General features: G+C 40.3%; 2 protein-coding genes across 5 annotated transcripts in view; both read left to right on the top strand.

Moving 5' to 3' along the window:
• LOC136442803 (paired box protein Pax-7-like) overlaps positions 1–4173 on the top strand; it is a 44557-nt gene extending 40384 nt beyond the window's left edge. For both annotated transcript variants that reach the window (XM_066439739.1, XM_066439737.1), the window contains one exon: positions 1747–4173. In XM_066439739.1, coding sequence (XP_066295836.1) covers positions 1747–1874 — 128 coding nt within the window. In that variant the 3' untranslated portion in view covers positions 1875–4173. The remainder of the gene's footprint in view (positions 1–1746) is intronic.
• Positions 4174–6649: 2476 nt separating this feature from the next.
• LOC136443991 (myeloid leukemia factor 1-like) lies at positions 6650–15937 on the top strand. 3 transcript variants are annotated; one of them, XM_066441382.1, is made up of 9 exons: positions 6651–6834; positions 8831–9011; positions 10021–10089; positions 10705–10746; positions 11485–11625; positions 12129–12201; positions 12636–12716; positions 13569–13749; positions 14255–15937. In XM_066441382.1, exons 1-9 carry the CDS (start codon positions 6794–6796, stop codon positions 14427–14429), a joined length of 984 nt encoding a protein of 327 aa, XP_066297479.1. In that variant the 5' UTR covers positions 6651–6793; the 3' UTR covers positions 14430–15937. The 3 variants fall into 3 exon arrangements, with proteins under 3 accessions (XP_066297480.1, XP_066297481.1, XP_066297479.1); XM_066441383.1 differs by lacking the exon at positions 10705–10746 and having other exon boundaries at positions 6650–6834; XM_066441384.1 differs by lacking the exon at positions 10021–10089 and having other exon boundaries at positions 6650–6834.
• Positions 15938–15963: the final 26 nt, after the last annotated feature.

A 15963-nucleotide genomic window follows, 5' to 3' on the forward strand; every position in this document is an offset into this window, starting at 1 on the left:
AGTGAGGGGCCATAAAGCTAGAGACTGCATATTTATCAGCAAAATGTTCTATAGTTTGTAAACGTTGTAAATCGTGAGAATGCGCCCTTTCCAATAAACAGCGATCGCGCTGCGCTCTTGCTGCGACCTAAATCGGATGTGTTACCCTTGACTTCATAATTGGAATATCATGCAAAAGGTAAAAGTATGAATGAAAAGACCACAAAACGCACAAAGCGTTTAAAGATTTTTTGTTATCTATGAAAATCGTTGAGCGTTCTGTTAAATTTTAGGTCGCTGAGAGCGCGCGGCGAGAGCGCCGTCCAAGTGGAATGGGGGTATTACTATGAGACGTGTGTTTCTATGGTAAACATATTTGCTGTTTTGGGACCTAAAGACACTGAACAGTAAAGAAGACAGGTGCACATCCACACACCGCTTTGATCTCCGACTGTTGTACTGAAACATTGTAAGGAGATATTCCCAGTAGGACGGTCGGGGTTAGCAATGTTTGCACACAATGTCTTATGCTGAGTTATCAGGAAATCATTGCAAGGGTCGTCCCGCAAAGGAAACATCCAGGGAGCATTACGCGTTTCATTTGTTTGTTTTCTTATCTGGGAGACTTGTTATTTTGTGTTTCATCGCAAGGAAAACTGTCTAGTGTTAAAAGGAGGCTGCGCTTCTATTTGTTTATCTGATTTCAGTTTCGTATCATGATGTTTAGGAGCTCTAGAGTAGCGTATTTTTTCATATTTTAATTCCCGGCGGAAAAGGAAAAGAAACGAAATTGTTTTTGGAATATTGAGGTTAAAAGGAGGCTGCGTTTCTCTTTGTTTACCTGATTCATTTTGGTATCATAATGTTTTAGGAGAGAAGCTTCTTTTTTTAAAAATATTTTAATTCCCGGCGGAAAAGGAAAAAGAAACGAAATTGTTTTTGGAAGATTGAGGTTAAAAGGAGGCTGCGTTTCTCTTTGTTAACCTGATTCATTTTGGTATCATAATGTTTAAGGAGAGAAGCTTCTTCTTTTTTTTAAATATTTTAATTCCCGTCGGAAAAGAAAAAGAAACGAAACTGTCTTTGCAAGATTGATGCACCCTCTGCTCGGCCCGAAATGTCAGAACGTGTTACACAGTGAGCGGGTTGTTGTCTGAGATCTTCACAAGTGCCGGAAGTAGTTCTCGTTCCCAATAGTCATTACTCAGCCCATTGCTATTCCTTATCGTTCCCAGATCTAAACTGCGGCTGTACAGATATCGTACCTCTGGGACCTCCCTTATTGAATGTTAAACGTCGCCTGTAAACCGTTAGCAGAAGTGGTGGTACTCTTGCTGAAGTTGAGTACTTCGCCATGTGTACAGTGTACTGGGACTCAGGCACCGTCGATTAACACAAAAGAACGCTTTGAAAGAAAAAGCGATCAAAAGTTAATCAAGCTACGCACATGTTGAACTGTAGAGCAGAGGGGGTGATAAACCACAGGTCCTGGTCTTTTCATCTCAGATGTAAACGGTGGCAAAGTTTCGCTTATACAGTATATAAATCAACACCCTAAATACTAAAGATGGTGATGCCTGACCGAAGCACCTCCGATCCTGTGTCAACGCACAAGAAGAAAAGTTGGCAGGCCTCACGTCCATACCCAGGTCTCCCAACAAACATAGATGCGTACATTCGGAGTCGGAGATGCCAGTGTATGTTTGTGTATATTCCCTGACAATTTCGTCCCATACTTATAAGTCTGTGTTCTTCATTTTTCTCCAGGCGCCAACAGCACTGACTTCAACAGTAACAGCCTGGGCATCGCGGCCCTTCGGCAGAAGTCTCGGGAACATTCGGCAGCACTCGGGCTCATCCAGGTGGCAGGCGGAGCCATGGCGCAGGCGTACTGAAGACCTCTACAAACAACCTCATCATCATCACCTCATCTAAATAATCAAGCCACGTACCAAAACTTATAACGTCATTTACTGTACCAAATGGAGGGAAACAAATCCACTCTTTACATGATATGTCTTGTACGAATTGATTGTATGTTTGTGTGTTATTCTGATTTATCTCGCTTGTTTCCGATAAACACGCTTAGTGTAAAAGTGCTTCTCCGATTTTGCACGGAACTTGTTAATGAAATGATGACTACTATGAGAAGAGATGAGGTGGAAAATCATCATTAATACCAGTGACACACTCTTACCATGGTGTATAATGTCGATAATGATGATAAATTAGTACTTATCATTCCTACAGTAATCTAACGTGAAAACAGCCCAACGTGATTGTTATTTATACATCGAAGGGTGTACTTTCATACCCTCTAATATATTGCAGTTATTATAAGTCATAGATTTGAATACAAAGCGTAGAAAATATATAGATATTCAAATAAAGAACGTTTCCGCCCAACCTTCAAAGAAATCCGTGCAGAGAATTAAAGTGAAAAATAAACTCGGTAGCGACACTGATTAGAAGTATATATATGAAAAAAGGCTAATACTAGTAGTTAATGGTTTGGAGTTGGAAAACAGCATTTTTTTGTTGATTTCCAGTGATATATACATACTTATACCTCAACCCACTGGCAATTGCTTCTCCAAAGAAAGTAAAAGTCCTTAAATATGCAGTTCAAGCAGAGTCAAATGCGTGATAAAAAGGAGTAATACTGTAGGCCAGTCCCAGAAAGGTAGAGTTCAATCACACGTAATACTTTTTGACGGCGCCGTTGATAGAAAAATGCATCACTGTCATAAGCAGAGCGATAGCATTGTGTGGAGGACGCTATATATGTATGAGGAGAAGAAACTCATACGGTTGGCAGTAATCCATCGGGCAGATATGCTTTATGACAGATAAGAGGGATTAGGTTGGGGAAAGGGTGCTAGGCACTTCATTAATACGGCATTTCAGCCCCGTGGTGCAGGCACATTTCGCTATAGCACGCAGTAGACTTATATCTATTGCCGGTGAAACTGCGCCAGGAAGCGATAACCTCTGTTCCCTCTGTACGCCGGGAGTGTCATGTGCCATTTATTTGTACATAATCGTGAGTAAGCCCCATATCATCACATTAAATGGCGGTTATCAGCCCCACACAGGGGCCAACCGCGCCATCCTGCAATCCATCAACTTCTTGGTAACCATGGAGACGAACGTCAGATGATAGGCAAAGAGGAAGTTCAGAAGAATGGTTCAATACGCAAGATATTTGACCTTGCCAGATTACAAGGGGGTCAAAGCATTTAAATGTGATGAAGGGGATTGTGTGATGTAAACTATGGAATATTTACCGTGGTGGAAGATGGGAGTTTCATGGAGTTCTCGGCAGTTTATTTCCTGTTTGGAAGACTAGATTCAGCGGGTCATTTCTTGTGCGTATAGATATCATCATCCATTATGCGTTTGTCGCCTGTATGATGAATCACCAGTTTTAACGCACCGAACCCCACCAACTCTTCTTGAAATTAGAATGATAAAAACTTCATACTACATAATCAAAACTAATATACGAGTTCGTTTCGTGACGAAATCGGCAACCTACATGCTGTGAATGGTTTTGCGTCTTCTCGTGATAGTTTTATAGAGCTGTATGAAAAATAGACATCTAGGTATGCGCTTTTCTTATTACCGTTGGAAATACATTTAGATAGAAGTCAATTGCAAAGTACTTTGTATACTGCGCTCTCTCAAAGCCACTGTCCTATTGTGTGCTTTTTGGCCAAGTTTTAGACTGTAAATAGCTAGAAACCCATTGGCGGGAACAATGGTATATATGTAGCACATAGTAATAGTTAGTACATGTAACGTTCAACATATTTATATTTTGCTAACTTCCTTTGCTTTCTTACTTTATTTCTAGTTCTCTTGTCTTTCTGTCATTGTACTTCTATTGATTTTTATGACCGTACTTACGTTGATATGGACCAATTGACGAAAATATACTTTTAAAGTGTATTATTTTGTGCTTTTGTACATTCCCGTTATAAGGCTGGTTAAGGGACCTAATGAAAACCACTCGTATTGAATGGAGAAAGTAATCGTAGGCGTAGCTTTGTTGGATGTTTTCGTACTGTTATTGTACAAAGTGTAAGTAATGAAAAATAGTGTTCTGTTATTAGTTAATGAGATCTTGCATGCGAAAGGTTGCAAAACGTTGTATGCTGATGAAATCAAAATAAAGTTTTACCGAAACTGTAATATGAATTGGCTCATATTCCTCTTGGTTTATAGGTTACCACATGAGTGTATGTTTGTGTGTGAATTAGGAATTGGGGAAGGAGGCACTCAAGCTAACCGACATCTTTCGCACCGCAATCGTCCTTCAGCTATAACTGTAACTATAACTTCAGTAAGACATAGTTCACGTTTGTGTGTGTATTATATACTAATATGTGAGTGCGCGTGTATACTAGCCGATGTGAAACAGAGCCTGAGTGTGTCTTTGAGACGTGTGTGTATGCGTGACTGTGCGTGTGTCTGTGATACGTGTGTTTGTATGCATAAGTATGTGTGTGTGTGTCTGTGATACATGTGAGTGTGTGCATGTGTGTGTATCTGCCGGTGATACGTGTTTGAGTATGCGTGAGTATGGGTGACTGAGTGCGTGTGTTAGTGTGTGTTACGTGAGTGTATGCGTGAGTATGTGACTGAGACGTATGTGTGAGTGTGCATGTGTGTGTGTCTGTGATACGTGTGTGTGTGTATATATGCGTGAGTATGGGTGACTGGGTGTATGTGTGAGTGTGTGTGCATGTGTGTGTGTGCCCGCGCGCACGTGTGTATAGCTATATAGAGAGGGGGGAGGGGGCTGGGAACTATTGCATTACTCGGCGGGAAAACAGTATATCTAGCGTTAGTTAATGCATGGGGCGCACTTAGGGGACTAAGACCAACCTTCTGCCAGCTACAAGCAGGAATGACGGCTGCCGATGAAGCTGACATGGCCCTCTGCTGCCACAATACAGGCTTCTCAAATTTCCCACAACTTGTACGCCATCTTGCAAAGCATTTACACTCTCTGGCGGAATACGTACTAACTGCAACGTTCTTCCGACGTACATCAGCAACAACAAGCATTGGTTTCAAATGACTCAGCTCAACCTATTTACATATAGCTATACGTATCTCTTCATGGAAATAAAGGGCCACGCCCCAACTTCATGTACTAACAAAATAAAAAAACGTCTGTGATATAGTCTGTACTTGCCTCCATTGGCTATTGGATAAATAGAAGAAATTAAGTTAAACTAAGTTACGTTTTTCAATAATCCGGTCATGTCCTGTGATAGAATTTTGTGGAGAATTTTGGAGAATTTCTCAATTTTTCAGTCGACGTCCCACAAGAGAGGCTGAGTTTAGTTTATTTAGATCCACATTCATGACATTGCAGATACTCTTCCTGTGGTCGTTATCAACAAACATAACTGATCATAACTGAACACAGAATATAACGTATACACACACACACACACACACACACACACACATATATATATATATATATATATAAATGATGAAATAGATATAAGGCTACTTGAGCTCTATACGCAATGTAAACAATATCTACCCACTTAACAGTTTCTTTCAGGTCTGGACGGTGAAATAACTGGAACGGCCAAGTCACCGTGCTAAGGAAGAAATCTCACTGCCACGGAACAACAGCGCCTCCTGTCGAAAATGTTGAGAAGTACGTAACGTTACTAGTATGCCGAACGGTGCACCTGCGTAAATGCCAGTGCTGATATTTGCGATATAGACATTTTCTCAAAGCAGCTGTAGGAAGACAATACATGTATCTCTGATTCCTAGCCTCCCACTCCGATTTTGACTTCCAAATGTATATTTTGTTGTATATTTCAGTTGCTATATTTGTACTTTTTTGCTGGACTCCATGAAGAATAGTTATGTATCACTAATGTAGTTCTGAATAAAACCAAACCAAACAAAACCATACCGAAATCGTAGCGTTAACGTTTTTGAGCAGCGGGTCTTTTAGCCTCCTTTGCAGCCTTCTGGGAGGCGCTGGAGTTTATTTTTGAGGGGGCCGGGGGAGCCGCATGATTCGAGGCCAGGGTCTTTAGCTGGGGAGATCGTATTCCCGGGCGATTTCCCCAGCTAAAGATCCGGCCCCGATAAGTTGAAAATCACGAATATGCGCCCCTCTCAAAAACAAACGCCAGAAGGCCTGCAAGGGAGGCTAGGGTCTTTCTACTTTCTAGCGCATGGGTCGACTGCTCGGCGGAACCGGGATCGTTACGATTTTGACTTTCTACACCCCCTTGGAGATTATGCGGCCATGCTATGAAGAACATAAAAAGTTTCAGGTTCCGATGTGCACGTTCTTAGTCAACGTTAGAGATTCTCACTTTATTGTCGAGAAAACCTTGACAACTTTTACCTGAGTGGTAATTAAGCTTCAGTTCATCATTACGCCAAGTTTTAAAAAAACGCTACTCATGTGATGTTTTCCCGTTCTCGAAACCTCGAGAAATAATGAGCATCCTGTCTTTTGTTACGACTTGGAATGTCATTTCATATTGTTACCTTTTACAGGCAATTCATTTGTCACGAAGAGCCTATTGACCAATCAGCAGAAGGGTTTCAAACCCAACATCACAATCAATCCTCACGCAAAGGTTCGTGTCATTGGCCAATTCCTTGCGCAGGCGTACTGCGTGGACTGTAGAATTTTCGAGTAATTTCCAAGGATCAGGTCCGTACGTACACAAAGCACCGAGCAAGACGGTGCTAAACTCCAGTATTTGCTTGAAGGAGGCTGTTTTTTTCAAGCCACGTCCAAGCTCAACAGGCAGACAAGATGTTCGGAGGCTCTATGTTTGACGAAGATCCGTTCTTCGCGTAAGTATCTAACAGAAGACGACCTTGTTTTTACGTTTGCGTAGATACGACATGTAGCCCCCCTCCCCTAAATTTCATCTTTAAAAAGGCCCCTGAGATGCGAAACTCCTCTTTCTCTTAGCTATTATTAAGGTAAATCAACATATCTTTTGAGTGACGTTACTTGTTAAGGTGTTATGATTATGGTGACAGTGGTTTGTGTTCGGACAGCTTCGTCTTTCGCCCTTCTCGCGTATATATGTATCATATTGATCAAGCTATTTAAACCTCCTTGGTAAGATCTCTTCCCTTTATGTTTGATATTTTTAGATATCATTTTCCACCAAAATGCCGAAGGCAAGAAAGTGTATCAAAGCAGTAACACGATTTTCTGTTACCTTGGACGGCAGAGACGTCATCTGGAGTTTCCATGGTTCCATTTCCGCAGAGCCGTGAAGCATAGTCTTGATGATTGCAAAATTAGATACGTGTGTCTGTTGTTGAAAAAAATAAGTATGCTTTTGTAACTGTCCCTTTATACTCATGATGGCGCTTTCACTTATGTTGGTACATTACAGCACAAGATCGTATTTGACTATGGAAAAATGTTGAAAAGACAAAATATTGTTAGAGATTTGAACACAAAGCATTTAACGTTATCTCCAATATTATAGTTTTGTCTCATATACTGAATCAACGGTGAGTCTGTCTCACAGCATGCTGAACTTTTTCAACTTTCAACTCTCAGTTTTGTATCGAAAACTATTTCAGAGGTCACATAGTAACCGACGGAGAAATCAAGTTGTTGTAGTAAACAAGGACATTTTTGCCACACATACATGCGAGTAAACAGCACTTGCTATATGTATACATTACATAGAGACAGTGACTTCCTGTACACTTATCTTCCTTTCCATGTACCATAGTACATTACCACAGCCTGTGGTTAGGTACTTATGAACCGCTGAAGGGATATCCACAGCCAGACAAAGTTTTTTTTTTCAGTTAGAGCTTACAAATTTCAGATATCAAGTGTCTCAGTTGTAACATGATCCAGTTTTGGTATTTGTTAAAATATAACATTTCGAATAGCACATGTAGCAGCAACAAAGAGATATCGGTAATGCATGAAGTTAAATTGTGTCTAAATACATAGCTTGCCTTTCAGTTCTACCCCAAATACGTGGGCCTTAACTGCCATATACACTACTTTTGTGAGCAATGTAATATATTGGACTGAAGCTATATTAAGACTGCCCTCTAGTAAGAGACGGCGGTTTGACGTCAGTCTAACATCAATGGCCAATCCTCAGCGGGCCATGAACTTGTTTAAGGTACAGCTGTTTGGCTGAGCCGCTCGGATTATTCAGTGTGAAATATGATAATCATAGACAGAGTGATATGTCTCATGTTGATGGGCTTTGGCGTTGCAGTGTGTTAGTTGCCCTTTGTAGTGTATGTACAAATGGTGTAAAGACATGCTTATAGAATTTTAAAATATTTGTAAGCCTCTATTTCACATTTTTTGTATGAACATTCGTTTACTCCAAATTTTGAAATGCTATATACCCTCTTTAATTTTGAGTTTAACTTTTTCCAATGGAATTTTATTGTTCTTTTTAATTATGGGTTTGACTGACATAAATAGAAATGTAAGATTGCCCAACAAGCCGTAGGCTATTGTTAAGGGCTAACCTTGATAGGAATACAAAATGGCTACACAATCAGTAGTTGCTAGGTTACAAATGCAGTCAAACCTGGATTCAACTACCGCTCAATGGACTGAGGACAAATGGTTGTTTAAGACAGACAGTTGTTCAGGAAAGGATGGGGTTGACTATGCAAAACTGGATGGGACTGTTTTTATGTGGGTTGTGACTGGATCTCTACTAGTAGGTGGTTGCCCGATCAGTGGTTTGACTGTACATTCAAATTCGATGGAATACTAATTGAATACTAGAGGAACATTGGAATAGATGTGTGCACTTAAGATACTGACTGTATTTTCCCTGTGCAGTGGGGCGCGGGAACACATGCGTGTGATGGACCAGATGTTCTCCGGCTTCGGCATGGGGAGGGCGCCATTCCACGATCCCTACCTGAGCATCACGGACGGACAGGGTAACCGGGGCCAGCGGCACCCGGCGCACGGCGGTGGGAGGGAAATGGACATGTACAGGCAAAGGAGACCTGGAGATGTGAGTTCTTAGCACTGGTAACAAAGACTTGGGGATAAGGAGTTGTATTATTATTTATAATAAGTAAAGGTTGTTCGGGTTTAAGTTAAGATTCAAAGTTCACTATATGTAAATGCATGTTAACTTATATCTTCAGCGTTAAAGCTGTTTTTCCCTTTTTCTCAACTGTAACTATAACTTATCTGTAAGAACTTTTACTATACTATAGTTAGATGTGATATGTTAGATATCTACCCTCTTTGGCTCCGTCTTTTTTGTTTGGGTTTTTTTGAGAGGTGCAACATACTTACTACAATATACATGTACCTTCTTTCCTTGTGTTTTTACTTTTACAGTAGTTTCTTCTCTCCTACTCTGTGTTCCCACTAGTCCCACCGTACACATATGAGCGTCAGTTTGCTACGTGATCCCTTCTTCTTAAGGGTAGGATAAGTGTATGAGTCTGTCTGTCCTCCTCTGACTTGTCTATCAAGTAGTAAAATGTGTCAAGGTTCTGCCAAGCTCTAAGGACCATGCTAACCTTGGAGCATAATTTGATCTAATTTGAATCATACTATATTGTTATGCTAATGTTGTACATTTAAGATGATCGATTGGGTTGGTAATTTTTGTGTCATGACCATGAAAATGTCATCAGATGATGGAAGTTGGGGAGAATGGAAATGTTCTTGTTTCTGTATTTGTGTATCAGTATTTTGACCGCCACTGCCTGTATGATGACCAGAATGATTGACACCCGTACCTAACATGTTGGCCCCTGTATGATGACCAGAATGATTGACACCTGAACCTGACATGTTGTTGTTCCCTGTATGATGACCAAAATGATTGACACCTGAACCTGACATGTTATTCCCTGTATGATGACCAAAATGATTGACACCTGAACCTGACATGTTATTCCCTGTATGATGACCAGAATGATTGACACCTTTACCTTACCTGTTCCCTGTATGATGACCAGAATGATTGACACCTGTCCGTTTTGTCATGTTTTTGTCTCCTGTAGTCATTTTCTATGATGGACCAGATGATGTCCAACATGCACAGCATGATGGGAGGGATGCACAGGAACTTTGTAAGTCAAACCACTGATTGTTACATTTTACATTTTCACTTGACTTAAAATTTGCCTTGCAAGAGTGTGTCTGACAATTATCAGTACGGTAAATGCAGGTTCAACATTGTGGCGATGGTAGAACTGGACAGAAGAATTAATCAATGTGGACAACATGTCTAGACTTTCAAGTTTGCATGGTGTATAAAAGGACTAAAAACTGGTGGACGTACCAACTACCAAGTGTCTACTTGTGATACCAGCTCAGAAAAAACAAGAAATACCTAGTCAAGCCTTCAAGCACCAGAGTTATCAACCCAGAATTGATGTGTTAATAATTTTGTTTTTCTCTAGAACCGTTGTAGAACAGACCTCGTCGCTACTACTAGTACTAGATGCAGTAGGGTCATCCTCACTAGACAACGTTTGCAGTTAGATGTGTAAAGATTAGTGTGTTACAGGTTGTTCAGTGAAGCATAACCAGCTGCTGCCACACCCTGTGCCTGCGCTGGTGTGTTACCCTGAAAGGCAGTTATACCAGATTTACAGATACAAATATACCAATGATCTCATGTAACCTGCATGTTGAGCTGTACAAGGAGTTACATTTGTAACCCCGGACCTTTGTACTTTCAGCATATGCAGCCTGAACAGTTAGCAGGGATGCCTACTCTACATGTATGTGTGTAGGACTAACTCCTGACAATGCCTGGTCTATTGTTATCTCTATTTGGTAATCTCCAAGCAGATCTACAGTGGCTATAAGACCATATCCAACTGGCAAAGGGAGTTGTCGCCACCGTAGATCTGCTTGGAGATTATCTATTTGGTACACATCGGGCCAATTTCACCCAGTACATTTGTTTGAAAAGAGTGTTTTTCTAGAAAGCATAATTGTATTTTGCTGTTTTTTTTTTTTTTAAATCAGACTTTTGGCAACAAAGTTTTGTGAAAAGAAGTAACATCCCAGGCTTGTCAAGGACTGTGAATTTTGAAATTGTGATTTTTTGCTAGCTTTACTTGGACTCAGGAGACGTAAAGTGGTCAAACATGGATTCAAATATAAGTTTCCACGTTGAAACACCAACATTTGTTAGTTTGTACAATGATAAGATATCCTGACAGTTTTCAGTTGGAAATGAGGTTAGAACACCAACATCAAGACACTGTACCAAACTGTGGATTTATTAGCTTGGAAAATTGTTGGCTTCCACCATTTCTAACCTGGAATTGAATTTCAGTTTGCTTCTCAAAACATCACGCTACAATTTGCATGTTTAGAAGTTCTGATAGAGAAAGTGCTAGGGAGTACGACTCAGTACATGATGGTGATGATGTTCACCTGTGTACTTGGCTTTGTTCCTCATATGAAATAAGAGTCTTTTCAAAATTTTTCTCGTTATATCTTCTCTTTAGCAACAAATGTCCCAGAGTGCCCAGAGTGACCCCAACTGTTACTCCTACTCCTCATCTAACTTCTACTCCTACTCCAACACTGGGAACGGTCCGCCCAAGGTGTACCAGGCCAGCTCTTCAACACGCAATGCACCCGGAGGGGTAGGTGGTCTTGGATTCTGTTTGTTTGTTTCATGTAAGGCCATGTTGATTTAATTACATGGGTGACATCCGCGCATCAATTTTCGTCAGTTTCCCCAAAAAAAGGTTTTCGGCTATACTGTAAATCGTACAAAGCAGCTGCAAAGTGAGAAAATATAAACTGTAAATAAAAAAAAAACGTTTCGAAAAACATGGTAAAGTGCCTTTAGGCAAAACACACCATTTTTGTACAGAAGGTATAAGCTGCATAAAACCAGGTTTGATCCAATCATGCTGGGAACGACCCCTACTAGATGGGGCTTTGTAGTGGGATCTTTACAGGTGTGGCTGTCCTCAAACACAGAAAACCTCCCGCTTAAAGGATGTCCCTAACCAACACTATGTACCTATTTTAACCTCAAGAATCTGATCAAATCATATCGTTAGTGTATCAAAATCACCATTAAACACGTGCAGATTCTAAACCCTGCCTTTCCGCTGAGTCACAATGTCGTCCTTTACAGGTGAAGGAGACAAGACGAGCAGTGAGAGACTCCGAGGCTGGTCTGCAAAAAATGGCCATCGGACATCATCTCGGTAAGCATATAAGTTATAAGTTTTTTTGCTTGTTTCGGTTTGCTGTTGAAGGGAGGGGCTGGTTTTTGGTGTGTAGATAGTCTGAGCAGAAGACTAACATTGCTTTATAAAGATGGGAACACATATATAAGCAGCGACACCTGTGCTGCAGTGCAATGTGAACCAGTCAGAATTGCCCTGAGGAAGGTGACATATGGTCACCGAAACGACAGAATAAATTACTTGGTTGTGTACAAAGAGTCTTTTTATGTCGATGAAAGTTAGACATCCAGGTAATAAGATATGCCAAATAGCAGTTACTCAAGTAACTGCATAATGATTTTGGAAGAGTTTTTTTATTCATAGCACTGAGGCATTTGAATTTGTCCCAATGTTACAGGTGCCTGTGCCTGTGTTTAGCTAAACAGTAAGACAAAGCATGTTATTTTCTACAGGGGAGCGCGCCCACATCGTTGAGAGATCCCGCGACAGACACGGAGATGAGGAAAAACAGGACTACATCAATCTGGACGAATGTAAGACCGAATATTAGACCTTCCTACTTTGTGACACAGAGAAACATTTAGCAAGGAATCACAGTCATAGCAGGGCCGTCTCCAGGACCTGTCGCTGGACAGAAATTTGCTTGTTGGGACGGACAAAAATTTCACTCTCTCCATTAAAAATCTGACCTTCATGACATGAAATCAATGGAAATGTAATTTTGTAATCTCAAAATGACAGATTTAACAACGAAACAACGATCGGGACAGGAAAAAAACCCTGAAGACAGCCCTATTTCAAAGTGACATTTTTCCTCAAAGATTATATTTCCAGCAACTAAAAATTCTATGTTGCAAAGAAACCTGCTTCAGTGCAACTAGTTAAGCCTTTTAAAGCTACTTTGGATTAGCTACTCACTGCCTTCTAATGAGGCCATTATGTGCACGTCTCGTAATCATTCACATGGTTCACAAATCAAACTAGGCAAAATCATCTTCTTGATCTCTTGTAACCAACTCAAGTATGCTACAAAATTCAGCAGACTGCACTCTTACACCCTAATGGCACATTGTACAAGCCGAGCATAGCTCTCTCCACGTGACTGTGTCTCAATCTTTATGACATGTAAGTGTCCTATTAGCACTACGGATGTTATAAGTTGTGAATGCAGAAATGTACGTGAGGATTTAATTTCGGGGTAGGGAGAAAATAGAGTATTTGTGGTGGTTTTGAGTTTATGTTTGAAACGATAGTAGCAGTACAGTCACATAATGGAACCGCTTCTTGTGGAGGTTTTAAGTTTGCGGTAAAGATTTCACCGTGAAAACAAAACCACTGGGAACATTTCTGCATTACAGTATTCTTTCCAATTCTCACTACCACAGCCGACAAAGATTCTTTCAACCGTGAGTGGCAGCAGCGCGCTAACGTAGGCGCACGGGCGGTTGGTTACCATGGAGACAGGGACCGTGCTGGGCGTCGTCATCGCGACAGACAGCAGTACAGACGAGGCCAGCCCGAGGAGGAAGACCTCATGCCTGTCGTTCGGGGCCTTCCCGCGCCGGGGTAGGTACAGCTGTGTTGTCTTGTGATATTTTCTGTGCAGTTAAGTCTTTTGAACACAGGGCTAGAAATTCATTCTTGGGAAGAGTTGAAAAATTAGGAGCACAGAAAAAAAATAACATAAACAGTCACAAAAACAAAATTACAAACCTTAGTGCCTCTCTTCAGAGCATGAATCTGAAATTCTATAGCAAACTTCAATATTTCTAACAAGTAATACAAATAAGGTTTAATTACTTTTTGTGACACTTTAATGTCAAGAATATGCTGTTAACTAGTGTACAACAGTAAACATAGCCATATACAAATATTTTGGTACACTGGTGTACCCACAGTCAAAAATGAGGTGCTCAGTCCCAATTTTAGGTGCACAAAAGTGGATATACATGTATATACCCTGTATTTTGAGCCTTGTACCAGAGTCTGTGAACAGCTGGTCTGGTTGATAGTAGTTTAGCTTTGCCAGTTAATTTTCCACCAATGAAAGGTTAATTGTGTATGGATACAGGGACGACAGGGTCCGACCGCAGGCCGCCGCCGCAGAGGCTCGTGCACCACAAGCAGAGTACCACCCCCCGACCCCGCCCCGTCCTAAGGGACCGTCAGACGGCGGGAGAAAGCGCGATGCTGGGGCCATGAACAACGCCGGACACACAGGATACGAGAACCCGCGGAAGAAGTAAAATCTTTAGAAAACGGATACATGTTATGTTAACACAAACCCTGTTATTGGCATAAACTTTCCAGTGTTGTACACGGAAACAGTTATCCAAACACACAACAAAAGAGTTTACTACTTTGGGGGGGCTTTTGAGACGAACTTTTTTCATCAACCTGGTAAAGTCAGATCTCAAAACTTGTACTCTTTTCATTTCATCTCAAGATTTGGTCAATAATTGAGGATTCATCTAGAGCTTTGTACTTTGTAAACCTACATCAACATTTTTAGAATAATCAATATGATAATAACTGTCATAATGACACCATATGATGATGGCAAATCTTGCATTGGGAACATTGTTGGTAGATTTACCACACCAAACTTGAGCCGCAAAAGGCCAACTGGAAAATTTTGAAGTCTTGATTTTGATGAAAAAATCTCTCTCAATGTTGTCTACTGTTATATATGTGTACTTGGAGTATTTGCTTCTCAAATTCCTTCCAGGTTTAACTTATTATATGAAAGGAAAAGTGTTGATGTTCTATGATAAGCTGTGATATATAGAGGAGGGTCACAGTCTCTTAGCAGGACTCAAACAAGAAGAATCAGAGAAGAATTATGAAATAATACCATTTTGTTAACAGAACGTTTGACTACTGTGTGGTCCCTGTACATTAGTGTTGGTTTGTACCAAGTATCTTTCACAATTTCAGTGGATACAAAATCTTGTATGAACAGCATAAAGAAAAGTACCTTTGAAAAAACAAAAAAGCATTAGAACTTTGTACAGCTACAAGATTGCCTTAAGTAAGTTGTGCCTGCAGTAAAATGTTAAATGTAATATTTTCAGACTGTAAAATGTTACATGTGATACTTGTAGAAGGTTACATGTAATACTTTCGGACTGTACAATGTTACATGTAATATTTTCAAACTGTAGAATGTTCAGATACTTTCAGACTGTAGAATGTTACATGTAGTACTTTCAGACTGTGATAGTGTTTTTGAAACAGAATGACACATAATGTTGCTGGACTCCACTGTGGCATGTGGAGAAAGATATCTGCCACTATTGCTAAGTTTACATTGAATCATCCCAAAATATTGCTTACCACAAATCCCCTTTTCTCATAAATTTGACTTGTAAACTTACCATGTACCTTCTCTATGTAAATAGAAACTGAAGCATTTATGGTTCGAAGGTTCTGCATTCTTCAATTGATACATGTAGTAGGAGTTGAAACATGTTGTTCCTGTACTTACTATGGAAACAAGTGTGGTGTATATCTAAATAGAAAGATCCAGTTGTTAATGTATACTGTAGTGTAGCCCTCTCATATTTGTGTACATTTTGACATAGGCTAATTATTGCCAACAAGTAAGAAAAGTTCTCCCACAGTAGTTGTGCATGGAAGAAAAAGATCCAAACATTAAGTGTTGAGTTGTAATCTGATGTTTGTGGAACCAATAATATGGCACACATGTTGTACTATATTGGTGAGAACAGAGAAAATAAAGTGTGGTAAGAGATTTTTGCTTCCTTCTGTTACAGTTAG

Source organism: Branchiostoma lanceolatum, chromosome 10 (genome assembly GCF_035083965.1).
Source record: "Branchiostoma lanceolatum isolate klBraLanc5 chromosome 10, klBraLanc5.hap2, whole genome shotgun sequence".
In the NCBI taxonomy this organism is placed as follows: Eukaryota; Metazoa; Chordata; class Leptocardii; order Amphioxiformes; family Branchiostomatidae; genus Branchiostoma; species Branchiostoma lanceolatum.